Genomic DNA, 18,297 nt, shown 5'->3' with positions numbered 1-18,297 from the left:
ACCAAAGAAATCGTACCAGTCCTCGGCAGCACCATGCTCTCTGTCGCACTCAAAGGGACAGTGAACCGACTTCCCCTGTGGATTGTCCCCGGAGACCCCCCAGCACTGCTGGGGAGAAGCTGGCTGGCAAATCTAAACTGGAAATGGGATGATGTCCATGCCATGTCATTAGAGGAACAGACCTCCTGCTCAACAGTTACAAAGCGATTTGATCATATCTTTCAGCCAGGTGTAGGCACTTTCAAAGGGGCCAAAGTCAAAATCTACATCACACAGAATGCTAGACCGGTCCATCACAAGGCCAGAGCTGTACCCTATGTGATGAGGGAAAAGATTGAACATGAACCAGACAGGTTTCTGCGGGAAGACATTATATCACCTGTGGAATTTAGCGACTGGGCAAGTCCCATCGTCCCAGTCATGAAGCCTGATGGATCCATACAAATCTGTGGGGACTACAAATCTACCATAAACAGAGTCTCCCTACAGGACCAGTACCCGCTGCCCAGAGCGGAGGACTTATTTGTCACATTGGATGGAGGTAAACTTTTCTCAAAATTAGACCTTACGTCTGCGTATATGACGCAAGAATTGACCGAGGAATCCAAGCTACTCACCACCATCAATACACATCGAGGCCTTTTCATGTACAATCAATGCCCATTCGGCATCAGGTCGGCAGCTGCCATATTCCAGCGCAACATGGAGAGTCTGCTCAAGTCCATCCCGGGGACGGTTGTATTTGAAGACGACATACTTATCACGGGCAGGGACACCGACTCCCATCTCCGTAATTTGGAGGAAGTACTAAAACAGTTGGATCGGGTAGGCCTACGAGTCAAGAAATCCAAGTGCCTGTTTCTCGCACCCGAGGTTGAATTTTTGGGCAGAAGGATTGCCGCTGGTGGAATCCGCCCAACAGAGTCCAAAACAGAAGCAATTCGCCTGGCACCCAGGCCCCGGAATGTCTCAGAACTGCACTCCTTTCTCGGGCTACTCAATTACTTTGGGAACTTTATGCATAACTTAAGCACGCTGCTGGAGCCTCTCCACGTGCTACTCAGGAAGGGGTGCGATTGGTTTTGGGGGGACGCCCAGGAACGCGCCTTCAATAAGGCACGCAACCTTCTGTGTTCCAACAGTGTTTTGACTTTCTTTGACCCAGGTAAAAAGCTAGTTCTCACATGCGATGCGTCAGCGTATGGGGTCGGGTGCGTTTTGCAACATGTCAATAGTGCGGGCAAATTACAACCCATAGTTTATGCCTCCAGGTCACTTTCGCGGGTGGAGCGCAGGTACGGAATGGTAGAGAAGGAGGCGCTCGCGTGCGTGTATGGTGTCAAAAAGATGCACCAATACCTTTTCGGGGCCAAGTTCACATTAGAAACCGACCACAAGCCCCTCATGTCACTCCTATCTGAGAGCAAGGCAATAAACGCCAACGCCACGGTGCGAATTCAACGATGGGCACTCATGCTGGCGTCCTACGATTATACCATAAGGCACAGACCAGGCACAGACAATTGTGCCGACGCGCTCAGCAGGCTACCCCTGGCGACCACGGAAGGGTCTGATGAACAGGACTGTGAGATAGTCATGGCAATCAATGCCTTTGAGTCCACAGGTTCGCCCATGACGGCTCGCCAAATCAGAGCCTGGATGGCCAGCGACCCCCATGTTATCCTTAGTAAAAAGACGTTTCCTAACTGGTGACTGGGCAGAGGCTCGCGATGCCTGCCCCGAGGAATTAAAACCCATTCACAGGCGCCTGCATGAGCTATCACTACAAGCAGACTGCCTCTGGGCCTGGCCTACCAAACCGTGGTTGCGGGTGCACGTCGACTATGCGGGCCCATTCATGGACAAAATGTTCCTCGTAGTTGTAGATGCATTTTCAAAGTGGATCGAATGCACCATTTTAAACTCGAGCACAACCTCCACCACTGTGGAGAGCCTCGCAACCATGTTTGCAACGCACGGAATCCCTGACATATTGGTCAGTGACAATGGTCCGTGCTTCACCAGCGCAGAATTCCAAGACTTTATAATTGACCACGGCATAAATCACGTCAAGACGGCACCGTTCAAGCCGGCCTCCAACGGCTAGGCGGAGAGAGCAGTGCAAATCATTGAACAAGCCTTGCTTAAAATCCAAGGTCCCACGCTGCAGGATCGCCTGTCGCGACTGCTGCTGGCATAAAGATCTCATCCGCACTCACTGACTGTTGATGAAAAGGACTTTAAAAACAAGGCTCTCATTCATCCTCCCAGACATGCACGAAATCGTTGAGGCAAAGCGCCGTAAGCTGACCGAGTACCATGACAGAAATTCGAGGGGGAGATGGAATGAGATAGGGGACAAAGTGTTTGTACTAAACTATAACAGGGGTCCCAAATGGCTTGCAGGGCCAGTAACGGGCAAGGAAGGAAACAGGCTACTGGTTGTACAAATGGACAATGGCAAAACCTGCTGGAGGCATGTAGACCAAGTCAAAAGCAGATTTACCAACAACACTGTGGCACCAGAGGCAGACTACAATGTGGAACTCGCACCACACCTGGTGGACAGACAGAGGGAACAACCTGAGGAAAGGGCAATCCCAACAGACAGCCCAGGCGAGTCAACAACAATCACACCAATCGAAACAGACAGCCCAGGCGAGATACCAGCAACCACACCCAAAGAAAAACAGACACCAAGGCAAACAACTGAACCACAACTCGGATGCTCCACGCGAGAGCGTAGACCACCTGAGAGACTGAACCTATAAAGACAATAAGACCTTGGGGGAGGGTGATGTCATGTATCTTACATTATTGTATATAACTGTATCCTAACATGCTATTCATGACTGTAATAAGATATGACCTGTAACCACTAGCATACCTTACCACCAGTGGTGCACTTGCAAGAGACAGGTATATAAGGACAGGTCTCAGGCAAGTGCAGCATTCCAGAGCTGTGAAATAAAGGTGCAGGTTCAGAGTGACCTTGACTTCACTACATGCCTCATGTGACTCTCTACTGAGGGGACAGGACTTTACAGAGGAGACGTCTGTTAAATGCTTTTTATTCATATTACACAACCTACATACATTACATTCAATGACCAAGAGATTCCTGGTACAAACAATTATTCACGTGAGAATTCATCAAGGAGAGTTGTAAGTGTGTAGTTCTAATCTGCTTACACTGGTCAAAGCTAGAAGTTCAAGTCCGACTGAACTTTTGTGTATTATACCTTTTATAGGGCCCACTTTTCGGGTCGCTCCTAGAACGGCGCAGCCCAGACCTGGACGCCTGTTTTTCGCGCCACAAAGTGCGCCTAAAAAAAACTCACGTATTCTCCGGCTCCCTGCAGGTCCTCTGGCCCTCGGCGTGGCGCAGCATGAGCTGTGGGGGGCGGAGCCAGGTCCCTGCGCTGGAAACAGTGCCGGGACCTCTGCACATGCACGCTACAGTGGGCGCGCATGTGCAGTAGCTCCAGGCACCCAAAACTGTGTGGGAGGGGCCCGAAACACGCAGCCCATAGCCCTGACCGAATGGCCTCACTGGGGCTGTGTCGATAAGGCTCAAGTCCCACGCCCAGCTCCTGCTTCCTCCCGACCGGACCCGACCGGACTTGCCTCAAGCTCCCTCCCCCGGACTGGACCCCGACCCAACCACCCCGCCCCCCCCCCCCGGACCCGACCTCCCCTCTCCCCACCCCCCTCCCCCCCGCCCCCGCAACCCGACCTCCGCTCCCCCGCCACCACCCCCCACCGGCGACCCGACCTCCCCTCTCCCCACCCGCCCCGGCGACCCGACCTCCGCTTCCCCTCCCCCCGGCAACCCGACCTCTGCTTCTCCCCCCTCCTGGGCTACCCGACCTCCGCTCCCCACCCCCCCCCGCCGGCGACCCAACCTCTGCTCCCCCCCTTGGCGACCCGACCCCCCAACTCCGGCGACCCGACCTCCGCGACCCTCCCCCCGGCGACCCCACCTCCGCGACCCCCCCGCCCTCTGCGACCCGACCTCTGCGACCCCCCCCACCGGCAACCCGACCTCGGCGACCTCCCCCCACCGACCCCCCACCGACCCACACTCCCGTCCCCCACCCGGACCTGGGACCCGACGCCACCTACCTGTGAATCCGGTGCTGAAGTCTTGGGCCCGGCCCGTTCAGCCTCCTTCTCCCTTCCTCCCTCCTCTCCCTCCCTCCCCTCTCCTTCTCCCCCCCCCTCCCTCCCCTCTCCTTCACCCCCCTCCTTCTTCTCCCCCCTCTCCTCCTTCTCCCCCCCTCCTCCATCTCCCCCATCCCCTCTCCTCCCCCTCTACCCCCCCTACCCCTCCCCCTCTACCCCCCTCCCCCCCCATCCCCGTCCACCCCCCTCCCCTCGCTGTCAGAAACACAGACACTGACAGACAGAGAGTGAGAGACGCACACACAGACAGACAGAGAGACAGAGACACTGACAGCGACACATACTCTTAAAAATGTACTTTGTATTCAGTTCATTTTCTGATCATTTGGCTTGGTGCCTCGAAAATACAATGTTTGTTTTTGCAAAGTATTAGTCAATTGATGTTTGTTCGCAAGTTCTAATCTTGTTCAGAATATGACCTTATATAAGTGTCTTTATTATTGAGAAATGTTTAATAAGGTTGTTAGACTCGTCAAACTGGAATTTATACTCCTTTATATTCGCATTTCATGTTCAATATAAAATTTCACCCGTATAAAAGTTGATTTAATTTCTTAGTAGATAACATAAAATCCATTATAACCATAAAGAAACTAGGAATAAATTACTACCTTAGTGTAGTTTCCGCATCTCTCCTGTACAAATCTTTTTTTATGTCTTTTTCAGACGTTCTGAATGATGCTGTCTTTGATGAGGACCACGATGAAGTAGTTATTGTGAAAGACATCGATTTGTTTTCACTTTGTGAGCATCATTTAGTTCCATTTTTTGGCAAGGTTAGTATATAATCTAAAACATCTATGTATAAAGTAGTACATAGAATCATACTATTTAGCACAGAAGGAAGATAATTGACCCATTGCACTGTTGGCTCTCTGAAAGAGATATCCACTTAGTCCCATTTCCCTGCCTTTCCCCGTTTCCTTTTACATTTTCTTTTTCAAATATTTATGCACTTTCCTGATTAAAAACTATGTGCATTCTAATTCCAGCCCTGTTTCTGGTCGGACATTCATTCAATATCCTAATAACGTGAAAACTTTTACAGATCTAATTCTATCACTAGCACATCAGAAATGTGTTTTAGGTTAGTTGAGGGCAAATTAACATGGAGTTGGTTTTTATTCTTACCATATTTATTTCTTACTTGCAGGTACACATAGGTTACATACCGAATAAAAAGGTAGTTGGACTAAGCAAACTAGCAAGGTATGTAAAGTGTAAAACACATTTTTCACAAGTTTAGGCTTTTTTTAACATGTATAAAGATAGTTAAGTTAAGGAACAGCTTATGGCTATCAATGTGCACAAACAAATAAGTGTAAGGTGACACAAATTGCACCAGGAAGTGTGAAATATTTATAATATTAAAGATGTTACTTAATTTAAAATGGAAGGCCAAATTACACACTGCAGAACAAAAACATAATAATTGTAATCAGCAGGAGCTGAGCAGGACAATTCCAGTGGATTTCACTTAACCATAACTTCACAGTACAACATGATGAAGGCTATGCAGTGTAAAAGACGGTAAAGAAAAAAGAATTGAGTGTAATTTCTGGGCAAACTATAGCTGTTATTAATAAAGCTAGTGAAATACTTGGGAGCCCAATTTTAATGGGGTACTGAAGTTGCATGTTCAGCCATGAACTCATTGAATGGCGGTGCAGGCTCGAAGGGCCGAATGGCCTACTCCTGCACCTATTTATTGTGTTTCTATGTTTCTAACTCTGGTAGCTGGGCTAGAAACTTACCCACTGCAGCAGAAAACCGGGCCAGGCATTTTAACTCCTAAGCCTGATTAACATGCTGCCATTCCACTTCCCGTCTGGCATGTGGGTGGAAAGTAACTACTGGTCTCTGGAAAATCAAGCATCCATTGACCGCCCCCTGACATTAAGGCAGGTGCAGGGAAGGGGATTCCAGGAGGGTCTCATGAGAGGAAAGTGGAGGGACACCAGGGCAGAGGAGGCCACAGCTTACGTGACTGGCTTGAGGGTCATTCTCAAACCCACCGTGAAGCTACTCCATGGACTTATTTTCACTATCATTTCTAATATAAATTTCTGAAGAGGTGCAACAAAAATTCAAACATATAAAATCATCATTCAGTATATTCAGGCATTTTTTCGGTTGTTCATTTTAGAGAAAGAACTCTCACACAACTAAGTGGACATGAATATACAAATTAGCTGTTTTTGTGATAAATTAATTGGCTGTCTTTGATAAAGTAGACTGTACACAGTCTGTGAACTGAGTGGGTTTGAAAGGTTAATGGCCCCGAAATTTATCAACTGCCGCTCCCGCCCGTTTCTCGGCAGTAACTGGGCAGTCCTTGCATTTTTACCACCCGGTACCGCTAGGGCCAATTGGGCGGGAGATTCATCCCGGCTTTCTCAGCGGGAGCAGGCGGTGGCGGGAGTCGGCGGTAGGTGCAGACCTCTCGACTCGGGAAAGATCGGAGGTCGTGTGCTGCGCATGCGCGAGATTTGGGATTTTTTTTTCAATGCCGAACTCACTTTTCCCGCGATTGGGGCTGAGTGGTCAGCCACACGTGCGTAGAGAAGCTCGGGAGTGACTTCCACCTCGACAAGGATTCATTTGAAGGATCTATATTTATATAATGCCTTGTACATCCTCAGGACAGCCCAAAGAGCTTCACATCTGATGTATGAATTTGAAGTGCTGCAGAGGGTCATGAGATGATAGCTTCCTCTAACTACAGAGTCAATTTGAACTAAATCAATCCAGCCACACAGCCCCGTTAATGGTGTTGGTCTCACACACTAACTCCTTTGTTACTTTAATGCATTAGAATACGATTGTTAGAAAGTGAATTGTAGTGCCCCCTTGCCTTATTGCAATCCATTAAATAAAACTGGCATTTCACATCACAGCAGCAGATGCAACTCTGCCAATGCTCTAGTGCTTGGTCTTTCACCCCACTATTGCAGTGGAATATAAAAGAAAGGTGAATATACTACTTAAATTATTGGTGGACGTAAATTCAGTCAATTCCCTTCAATTCACAGATCATTATCCAGAAATTCAATACATAGAGCACAGCCAGGAAAAACAGTAAAGTTTGTTAACATACATGGAATAGATGTGCTCTAAGGCACTGTATGGGATGTTATTAGAGAGTGTACAAAAACAAATGGTAAGCTACTCAAAGGGTGCTCTTGATTTCTTCACTAGCAGCTGTAAACATCATACATTTGTAAACATTATGAGCCCAAGTTTCGGCCTCAGTTGCTCCTGATTTTTTGGAGCAACTGGTGTAGAACGGAGTATCTTAGAAATTCAAATTCTCTGCATTTAGTTTGCTCCCGTTCTAGTCAGTTAGAACAGTTTCACTTTGGAACAGAATTTTTTTTTCAAAAGCGGGCGTGTCCGGCCAAGTGGCCGGACACGCCCGCTTTTGAAAAAAAAATTCTTACGCCTGTTTTCAAAGTTTCGGCAGTGAAAACTTACTCCAAACTAACTTAGAATGGAGTAAGTGAAGATTTTTGTACGCTTGAAAAAACCTTGTCTACACTTTAGAAAATCAGGCATAGGTTACAAATCAGGCGTAGGGAATGGGGGGGAGGGGGATTAAAGGGAAGTTTACAAACATTAAACACTTCAGTTTTACAAATAAAGAGCCATCATCAATAATAAATGATAAAAACATCAATAAATCAACCAATAAATCAATCAAAAAAATTTATAAAAAATATATATTTTTTTAAATCAATAAATAAAACATTTTCTACTTACCGACTGCAGCACCAGGAGCCCTCCAACAGCGTGCTGGGATGCCCCCCCCCCCAAATGTGTGTCTCTGTCAGTGTCTCTATCTCTCTGTCTGTCTGTCTGTCTGTGTCTCTCACTCTCTGTCTGCCAGTGTCTGTGTTTCTGACAGCGAGGGGAGGGGGAGGAGGGAGGTAGCGGGAGAGGGAGGGATGGGGGAGAAGGGGGAGGGGGGAGGAGGAGAAGGGGGAAAGGGGAGGAGGAGAAGGGGAAAGGGGGAGGAGAAGGGGAAAGGGGGGAGGAGAAGGGGAAAGGGGGGGAGAGGAGAAGGGGAAAGGGGGGAAGAGGAGAAGGGGAAAGAGAAGGGGGGAGAAGGGGAAAGAGAAGGGGGGAGAAGGGGGGAAGGAGAAGGGGGGGAAGAAGAAGGGGGGGAAGGAGAAGGGGGAGGGAGGCTGAACGGGCCGGGCCCGGCTGGGCCCAAGACTTCGGGCAGGGCCCGTCCCCAGCACCAGATTTACAGGTAGGTAGCGTTGGGTCGGATCGGGTCCGGGGTCCGGGGTTGGGAGCGCGAGTCGGGTCGGGGGGAGCGCGGGTCGGGGTCGGGAGCGCGGGTCGGGTTGGGGGGGCGGAGGGAGGTCGGTTCGGGTCAGGGGGGGGTGGGGAGGGAGGTCAGGTCGGGTGGGGGGGTGGGGGGGAGAGCGCAGGTCCGGTCCAGTCCGGTCCGGGGGCGGAGGGCGGGGGGGAGCGGGAGTCGGGTCGGTGTCGGTGTCGGGTCCGGTCTGGGGGTATCGGCGGGGGGGAGGGGGTGGCGGGGAGCGGGAGTCGAGTCGGGTCGGGAGGAAGCAGGAGCTGGGCGTGCAAGGCAGCCTTATGCATGCAGCCCCAGTGAGGCCATTTGGACAGTTTTGGGCGCCTGGAGCTACTGCACATGCGCGCCCACTGTAGCGCGCATGTGCAGAGGTCCCGGCACTGTTTTCAGCGCAGGGATCTAGCTCCGCCCTCCCACAGCTCGTGCTGCGCTGCGCCCAGCTCCAGAGGACCTATAGGGAGCCAGAGAATCTGTAAGTTTTTTTTAGGCGCACTTTGTGGCGCGAAAAATGGGCGTCCAGTTCGGGGCTGCGCCGTTCTAGGCGCGGCCCGAAACTTCGGCCCATTATAACATGATTAAGTGAATCTTTCTCATGAGAGAAATTCAATAAGAGTTGCCTGCATGCCAGTATGAAGTCACGAGCTGAAGGCCATCATATTTTAAAGGGAGAAATACTAATTGGAACATTTACATTAAATGCAAATAATCCAAATTCAGTGTGGATAAGCTGTTGCCTAAGTAGTAACTTTATCTAGTTAAATGCAGTTTCACTTCTTTAAATTAATGTTAAATATGCTGCGTAGGTAAGGTTATGGTTTCAAACCCCATTCCAGCATATAATCTCAGGTGACACTTCAGTGCTGTATTAAGGGAGCTGCATTGTCAAATATGTTGTCTTTCCTCCCTCAAACATCACCACTTAAAACAGATTAACTAGTCATTTATCTCACTTGCTGTTTGTGGAATCTTACTACAAAATTGACTGCCTTATATGAAAATTGGCTAAGATCAAAGTAAGACCACCTTTTTCAGAACAGTCTTTCTGGTGTGCAGTAAATGGAGCTTAGCCGATCTTAGTGATGAAACTGGTGTTTTGGGGGATTTTCCCATGGGCTAGCGCCAGCGGTACTTCTCTGATGAATTTACCGCCGGGCGGTAGTTGAGCGGTAGGTCAGCTGTAGGTGATTTTTTTTTTACCAAACTGGGATTTTTGGGCGGTAGCTCACCGGTAGTGGGCGGTAGTGTGATGAATTTCAGCCCCATAAGGTTTTATCATTCCATGTTTTCTTGTATTATTTTCTTATCATTTAAAAACAAAAGCATGGAAATTCAGAGGTACAGTGGAATGGAACATCAGCTACAACTTTGCTGGAGGCTGCTGTATGATAAGAAAGGGGCAGAAACCTGTAGGCTCACTACTTATGCACAATCATACATACTGAAAATGTCATTCAAATGGTCCTCCCAGCTGAAATATGTACCTGACTCTGTTGCTTTGCTACAGGACAGAACTGCCTTCCCCACACTGCAAGTCGGTATTCCAGGTCTCTTGATAGTTTTTGCCTGATCAGGAATTTCTGCACAGATCCACTCCTGAAACAAAGCAGCAATGAGAAGAGCATCAAAGAGAGAGCGAGAGAGAGATTGCCTCTCCATGAATTATTGGGGTGGGTGAGCTGGGGGAAAGCTAGAGGAGAAATTACCTCTGTGAATTGGAGGCGTTAGTGGAAATGACTTTTTCTGTTAACGGGGAAGGGGAAAACTAAGGGTTCAATTTCCCCCATTATCTGCGCCGTTTTTTTGGCATGCACCTTTTTTTTGGAGTAAATTCAAATCTCCAAGTTTCTCCAAAGTTTCTGTGCTCGCGTAATTCACTTCGGTAGGATTTTTTTAGGCTCTGTTTTTTTTTACCTCATTGGGGACGTAACCTGCCACCCACGCCAATTATGGCCACTTAAGCAAGTTTGGCCAGCTCCGATTTACTCCAATTTTTCTTAGGATGGCATATGTGACCGCTCTGGAAAAACCTTCTGGGAATTAACAAAATCGGCGCAGGTAAGAGAATCAGCACGCCAGATGCAGTTCCACGGCCAGGACAGCATCAGCAGAGAGGGAGTGATGGGGAGAGGAGAGAAGGCGGGGAGAGGGGAGAGGGGAGGAGGCCTTCTGGCCAGAGTTGGGAGCGGCAACCGGCTCCGGGAGGTGGGAGGCCTTTTGGCCAGGGCTAGCAGCAGCAACCTGAAGGAGGGAGGCCTTTCGGCCAGGGTTTTGAGCGGCACCGGGCACTGGGGGGAGGGAGGGATAGACTTTTGGCATAAACTCTTTAATAATTTAATGCTATTAAGCTGCTGCAATGTGCAAGGTACTTGTGCACGTTGCTGTGAGCTAGCCAGAATGTGTTGTATGTTTCACTTTCCAGCCTTAGCGTGCAGTGTGTCCCTGGTTACCCTGACAAACAGATCTTTTTGGCGCGGATCTTAGACTCCATCCCCAAAGCTAAAGGACAGGCTACGAGGCACCAAAATCAACAATTGAAACGGGGAAAGTTGGATAATTTTTTTTTTGCCATAGTTTTTTTTTGCCACAATTTTCCCCAAAAAACGGGCGTAACTCTTCAAGTACGCCAAAAACGGCTTTGGGGAAAATTGAGCCCTACATCTGTGAAAGAGAGAGGCATGCTTCTAAAAAGAGGGACGAATGAATGTTCTTGCAGACTTGTGGTAGTGATGAATTGGGTGTTCTATTGAATGCAGACAAAACCCTTATGTCACTTTTATATGAACTATTTTAGATTGATAATCATTTAAGTGGTGTTTTTGGAATTAGTCGGAATGCACCATTTTTAATGTAAAGGTTCAACATTTTCCAAGAAAAGAGAATTTAGACTGTTTCTGTGAAGGAGCAGACTTCTGTGCAGGAAGAAGTGGGCCTCTGGGAAAAGGAGCATCTCCAAGAAGAGGGAAGAATGGCTGTTCATTTACGTTTTGAGGAGGGGGTGACTTCTGCATCCCTCTAGAATTGCACATCCCAGCGGGTGTAGGAAGGGGTTAGCTTTGCAATTGCATGATTCAAAATCTGTTGCCTACACCCATAGAACATAAGAACATAAGAACATAAGAATTAGGAACAGGAGTAGGCCATGTAGCCCCTCGAGCCTGCTCCGCCATTCAGTGAGATCATGGCTGATCTGGCCGTGGACTCAGCTCCACTTACCCGCCCGCTCCCCGTAACCCTTAATTCCCTTATTGGTTAAAAATCTATCGATCTGTGATTTGAATACATTCAATGAGCTAGCCTCAACTGCTTTCATGGGCAGAGAATTCCATAGATTCACAACCCTCTGGGAGAAGAAATTCCTTCTCAACTCGGTTTTAAATTGGCTCCCCCGTATTTTGAGGCTGTGCCCCCTAGTTCTAGTCTCCCCGACCAGTGGAAACAACCTCTCTGCCTCTATCTTGTCTATCCCTTTCATTATTTTAAATGTTTCTATAAGATCACCCCTCATCCTTCTGAACTCCAACGAGTAAAGACCCAGTCTGCTCAATCTATCATCATAAGGTAATCCTCTCATCTCCGGAATCAGCCTCGTGAATCGTCTCTGTACCCCCTCCAAAGCTAGTATATCCTTCCTTAAGTAAGGTGACCAAAACTGCACGCAGTACTCCAGGTGCTGCCTCACTAATGCCCTATACAGTTGCAGCAGGACCTCCCTGCTTTTGTACTCCATCCCTCTCACAATGAAGGCCAACATTTCATTCGCCTTCCTGATTACCTGCTGCACCTGCAAACTAACCTTTTGGGATTCATGCACAAGGACCCCCAGGTCCCTCTGCACCGCAGCATGTTGTAATTTATCCCCATTCAAATAATATTCCCTTTTACTGTTTTTTTTTCCAAGGTGGATGACCTCACATTTTCCGACATTGTATTCCATCTGCCAAACCTTAGACCATTCGCTTAACCTATCAAAATTTCTTTGCAGCCTCTCTGTGTCCTCTACACAACCCGCTTTCCCACTAATCTTTGTGTCATCTGCAAATTTTGTTACACGACACTCTGTCCCCTCTACCAGGTCACCTATGTATATTGTAAACAGTTGTGGTCCCAGCACCGATCCCTGTGGCACACTACTAACCACCGATTTCCAACCCAAAAAGGACCCATTTATCCCGACTCTCTGCTTTCTGTTCGCCAGCCTATTCTCGATCCATGCTAATACATTTCCTCTGACTCCGCGTACCTTTATCTTCTACAGTAATCTTTTGTGTGGCACCTTATCGAATACCTTTTGGAAATCTAAATACACCACATCCATCGGTACACCTCTATCCACCATGCTCGTATATCCTCAAAGAATTCCAGTAAATTAGTTAAACATGATTTCCCCTTCATGAATCCATGTTGCGTCTGCTTGATTGCACTATTCCTATCTAGATGTCCCGCTATTTCTTCCTTAATGATAGCTTCAAGCATTTTCCACACTACAGATGTTAAACTAACTGGCCTATAGTTACTTGCCTTTTGTCTGCCCCCTTTTTTAAACAGAGGCGTTACATTAGCTGCTTTCCAATCCGCTGGTACCTCCCCAGAGTCCAGAGAATTTTGGTAGATTATAACGAATGCATCTGCTATAACTACTGCCATCTCTTTTAATACCCTGGGATGCATTTCATCCGGACCAGGGGACTTGTCTACCTTGAGTCCCATTAGCCTATCCAGCACTACCCCCCTAGTGATAGTGATTATCTCAAGGTCCTCCCTTCCCACATTCCCATGACCAGCAATTTTTGGCATGGTTTTTGTGTCTTCCATTGTGAAGACCGAAGCAAAATAATTGTTTAAGGTCTCAGCCATTTCCACATTTCCCATTATTAAATCCCCCTTCTCATTTTCTAAGGGACCAACATTTACTTTAGTCACTCTTTTCCGTTTTATATATCGGTAAAAGCTTTTACTATCTGTTTTTATGTTTTGCGCAAGTTTACTTTCGTAATCTATCTTTCCTTTTTTTATTGCTTTCTTAGTCATTCTTTGCTGTCGTTTAAAATTTTCCCAATCTTCTAGTTTCCCACTAACCTTGGCCACCTTATACGCATTGGTTTTTAATTTGATACTCTCCCTTATCTCCTTGGTTATCCACAGCTGGTTATTCCTTCTCTTACTGCCCTTCTTTTTCACTGGAATATATTTTTGTTGAGCACTATGAAAGAGCTCCTTAAAAGTCCTCCACTGTTGCTCAATTGTGCCACCGTTTAGTCTGTGTTTCCAGTCTATTTTAGCCAACTTTGCCCTCATCCCACTGTAGTCCCCTTTGTTTAAGCATAGTACACTCGTTTGAGACACTACTTCCTCACCCTCAATCTGTATTACAAATTCAACCATACTGTGATCACTCATTCCGAAAGGATCTCTTACTAGGAGATCGTTTATTATTCCTGTCTCATTACACAGGACCAGATCTAAGATAGCTTGCTCCCTTGTAGGTTCTGTAACATACTGTTCTAAGAAACAATCCCTTATGCATTCTATGAATTCCTCCTCAAGGCTACCCCATGCGATTTGATTTGACCAATCGATATGTAGGTTAAAATCCCCCATGATTTCTGCCGTTCCTTTTTCACATGCCTCCATTATTCCCTTGATTATTGCCCGCCCCACCGCGATGTTATTATTTGGGGGCCTATAAACTATGCCCACCAGTGACTTTTTCCCCTTACTATCTCTAATCTCCACCCACAGTGATTCAACATTTTGTTCAATCGAGCCAATATCGTCTCTCACAACTGCCCTGATGTCATCCTTTATTAACAGAGCTACCCCACCTCCTTTCCCTTCTTGTCTATCTTTCCGAATTGTCAGATACCCCTGTATGTTTAATTCCCAGTCTTGGCCACCCTGCAACCACGTTTCTGTAATGGCCACCAAATCATACCCATCTGTAATGATTTGTGCCGTCAACTCATTTACTTTATTTCGAATGCCTGGCATGAGTGCTGTTGCTACAGGACTGCTCCTAATGAAAGTATATATTGTTTAGCGTTGTGGTGGAGCCTGCACACCCAATTCGCAGCACATCACATTTTGTGAAGGAAGTTGCTAGAATTACGTGAACTTGCTTTGTAGGATCACTAGGCTGCCGATCCTACGGGTGTTTCTGCCTTTTTAACTGTGCTCTTCGGGTGCCACTGCAGCACCACCGTGACTTTGCACCAGGCACTGGCGGCTCCCTCCTGGTAAAAGATGTAATGTATTTGCTTCATGGGTTCTTTGCTTAAGCATTCATAGCAATACATTGCTATTGAGAATCAGTTGGTTTATTAACAAAGGTTTAACAATCACACTGCACATTACCAGTTCATCCACCATGCTCACAACCGCATACCTCATCATGGATGACCTAGACCCAACTGACTGGGGTTTTATTGAGTCTTGTGACCATCACGTGACTGGCTAAGCCACTCACAATGCAACAGCTCTACAAACCCATGAGCATACTCACAGGTATATACATTACAGTAGGAATCCCGTTGGGGGCCTGTCATGTATGTCCGATGAATCCTGAGCCAGAAAACCGCAGGTAGAATTTCCAGAGTTCTCCCAGTCTCAGCAGAATCCCAGAACTTCAGCAGAAACCCTGCATAAATGGCATAAATGGCCATTTACAACATTTCTCCAGGCGATTCTGGTGATCTCCTGGCAACTTTATAGAAGTAGCTTGGGGGAACTCCAGCAGAAATTTCACACGGTGAAGATGGAAATTTATCCCACAATCTTGTTCGTTTTTTTTGAGGGCCTTGTTGCCCTGTGGAGTGCAACTAAACTACAGAACCAGTGAGAAGCTGTTCAACCTTCGCCGTCTCCAGGCCAGGTCCAAGACCACTCCAACCTCTGTCGTCGAGCTACAGTACGCGGATGACACTGCGTCTGTGCACACACAGAGGCTGAACTCCAGGACTTAGTCGATGTATTTACTGAGGCGTATGAAAGCATGGGCCTTATGCTAAACATCAGTAAGAAAAAGGTCCTCCACCAGCCTGTCCTCACCGCACAGCCCTGCTCCCCAGACATCAAAATCCACGGTGTGGCCCTGGACAACGTGGACCACTTCCCTTATCTCGGCAGCCTCCTATTAACAAGAGCAGGCATTGACTACGAGATTCAACACCGCCTCCAGTGCGCTAGTGCAGCCTTCGGCCGCCTGAAGAAAAGAGTATTTGAAGACCAGGCCCTCAAAACTGTCACCAAGCTCATGGTCTGCAGGGCCGTAGTAATACCTGCCCTCCTGTATGGCTCAGAGACGTGGACCATGTACAGTAGACACCTCAAGTCGCTGAAGAAAGACCACCAATGATGTCTCCTCAAGATCCTACAAATCCCCTGGGAGGACAGATGCACCAACATTAGCGTCCTCGTCCAGGCCAACATCCCCAGCATTGAAGCACTGACCACATTTGATCAGCTCCGCTGGGCAGGCCACATAGTTCGCATGCCAAACACGAGACTCCCAAAGCAAGCGTTCTACTCGGAACTCGTCCACGGCAAGCGGGCCCAGGTGGGCAGAGGAAATGTTACAAGAACACCCTCAAAGCCTCCCTGATAAAGTATGACATTCCCACCGACACCTGGGAGTCCCTGGCCAAAGACCGCCCTAAGTGGAGGAAGTGCATCCGGGAGGACGCTGAGCTCCTCTAGTCTCGTCACCGAGAGCATGCAGAAATCAAGCGCAGGCAGCGGAAGGAGCGTGCAGCAAACCAGTCCCACCCACCCTTTCCCTCAACCACTGTCTGTCCCACCTGTGACAGAGACTGTGGTTCTCGTATTGGACTGTACAGTCACCTAACAACTCATGCTAAGAGTGGAAGCAAGTCGAGGAAGTCTTCCTCGATTCCGAGGGACTGCCTATGACTGACTGACATTTTTTGTTGCCTTGCTTTCCTTTCTGCTCATGCACATTCCTGGATATAAAAAGATTGTCCAGATTGCCTGAACCCAGCTCTTCAATGATTGCAGTCCAATATCTAGGAGGCATGTGAGAACAGTCGGGTGTTATTTCTCCCCCTGACTTTCCTTTCATGCCAGTGGGGAGGTCTTGGTCTCTGCCTGCTATATGCCCACAGTGCAATAGCTGGGATCACCAACTAAGCAGAGGGATGAAACCTGCCTTCCCCCTCCCCCCCGTCTCCTACCGCCCTGATACTAGCAATTGGTGGTCCAACAAGCTGTATCATCATGTCATAAAATAAAATAATACTAATTGATATATGATAGTACTTCTATTTTGTAATTTGTTGCAAAGCAAGCTACATAAGAACGTAAGAAATAGGCCATTTGGCCCCTCGAGCCTGCTCCACCATTCAATAAGATCAAGGCTGATCTGATCTTGGCCTCAACTCCACTTCCCTGCCCGCTCTCCATAACCCTTCACTCTCTTATTATTCACAACTATGTCTATCTCCACCTTAAATATATTCAATGACCCAGCCTCCACAGCTCTCTGGGGCAAAGAATTCCACAGATTAACAACCCTCTGAGAGAAGAAATTCCTCCTCATCTCACTTCTAAATGGGTGACTCCTTATTCTGCGACTATGCCCCCTAGTTCTAGATTCCCCCACGAGGGAAAACATCCTCTCTGCATCTACTTTGTCGAGCCCCCTCAGTATCTTATACGACTCAATAAAATCACCTCTCATTCTTCTGAACTCCAATGAGTATAGGCCCAACCTGCTCAACCTTTCTTCATAAGTCAACCCCTTCATCTCAGGAACCAACCTCGTGAACCTTCTCTCAACTGCCTCCAATGCAAGTATACAGGTTTAGTGTTTACATGTTATACAATGCAATACACACGACAAGCCAAACAAATTTTTGTCCAGTTAACAAAGTTATTAGGGTCAATAAACTTCAGAAATGTGGAACTAAAAGCAGAAAATCAAGGTCAGCTGTTACAGTACATAGATCATAGTTTAACTGTAAATTTCTACGGGCTTATTTTTCAGTCTTGGCGTGAAGGGCTTCCTGAAGTCAACCTGCTGCATTTTGCAAGGATAGCTCATTAAGTATGCCTAGTGACTACCTAGTCCAGATGGGGCCTACCAGTAAGAGTTTATTGTCAGCAGTGCGTGGGAAATAGCATACAGCTATACAGATTATGAAAGCTGAAGCTGCAAGCTGAATTCCTTCATTCTTGTTGTACACCAATCTGAAAATGACTGGCTAAGAATGCAGGCCAACACCATTTTCAAATGTTGCTTTGGAGGTGCTTGTGCACAAAGTTTATCAAAGGAGGGTTGCCCTGTCTGGAAGTCGGGACACCGTTCCCACAGGAGCTCCATCCACTCTCCTTGGCATAAGGTGACGTGAGGACAGGGACTATGCTGTGTCCAACAGCCAAAAAATGTGAGAACATATGTGGAAAAGGTTTAACAGCCTGATAAAATCTGCCACGGGAAGATAAGCCGGTATTTTACAATACCAAGGAGTTGAACACATTATGCATGTCACAAAGGCCACAATTTTATGAACAATGGCGGATCCCGACCCTGCTGCTGGCACCATCCCGCTGTCTGAAATGAATTTACCTTGATGGGACTTGGCAAGCCCGTCCAGTGTGTTTCCCAGCCAATTAGAGGAAGCGGGTCTGGTGACATCATTCGATGACGAGTTATCAGCCGCTTTCCTTTAAAGACTCCATGGCCAACTTTATTTTGACATTTGTGCTGTCAGTATTCTACAGCATTGAGCTGCAAACACTGACAGGCACTGCACAGAGGGGCAGGGCTGCACCACGGC

General features: G+C 47.6%; 1 protein-coding gene across 1 annotated transcript in view; it reads left to right on the top strand.

The window, feature by feature from the left end:
• The window catches only part of gch2 (GTP cyclohydrolase 2), a 64,592-nt gene that overhangs the window by 22,221 nt on the left and 24,074 nt on the right, over positions 1–18,297 (top strand). The window contains exons 2-3 of the mRNA XM_070888690.1: positions 4,852–4,961; positions 5,339–5,394. Coding sequence (XP_070744791.1) covers positions 4,852–4,961; positions 5,339–5,394 — 166 coding nt within the window. The remainder of the gene's footprint in view (positions 1–4,851; positions 4,962–5,338; positions 5,395–18,297) is intronic.

This window comes from Pristiophorus japonicus, chromosome 9, assembly GCF_044704955.1.
Source record: "Pristiophorus japonicus isolate sPriJap1 chromosome 9, sPriJap1.hap1, whole genome shotgun sequence".
Classification (NCBI taxonomy): Eukaryota; Metazoa; Chordata; class Chondrichthyes; family Pristiophoridae; genus Pristiophorus; species Pristiophorus japonicus.
Note: the sequence above shows the minus strand (reverse complement) of the source record. Positions and strands in the feature narration are given on the sequence as shown.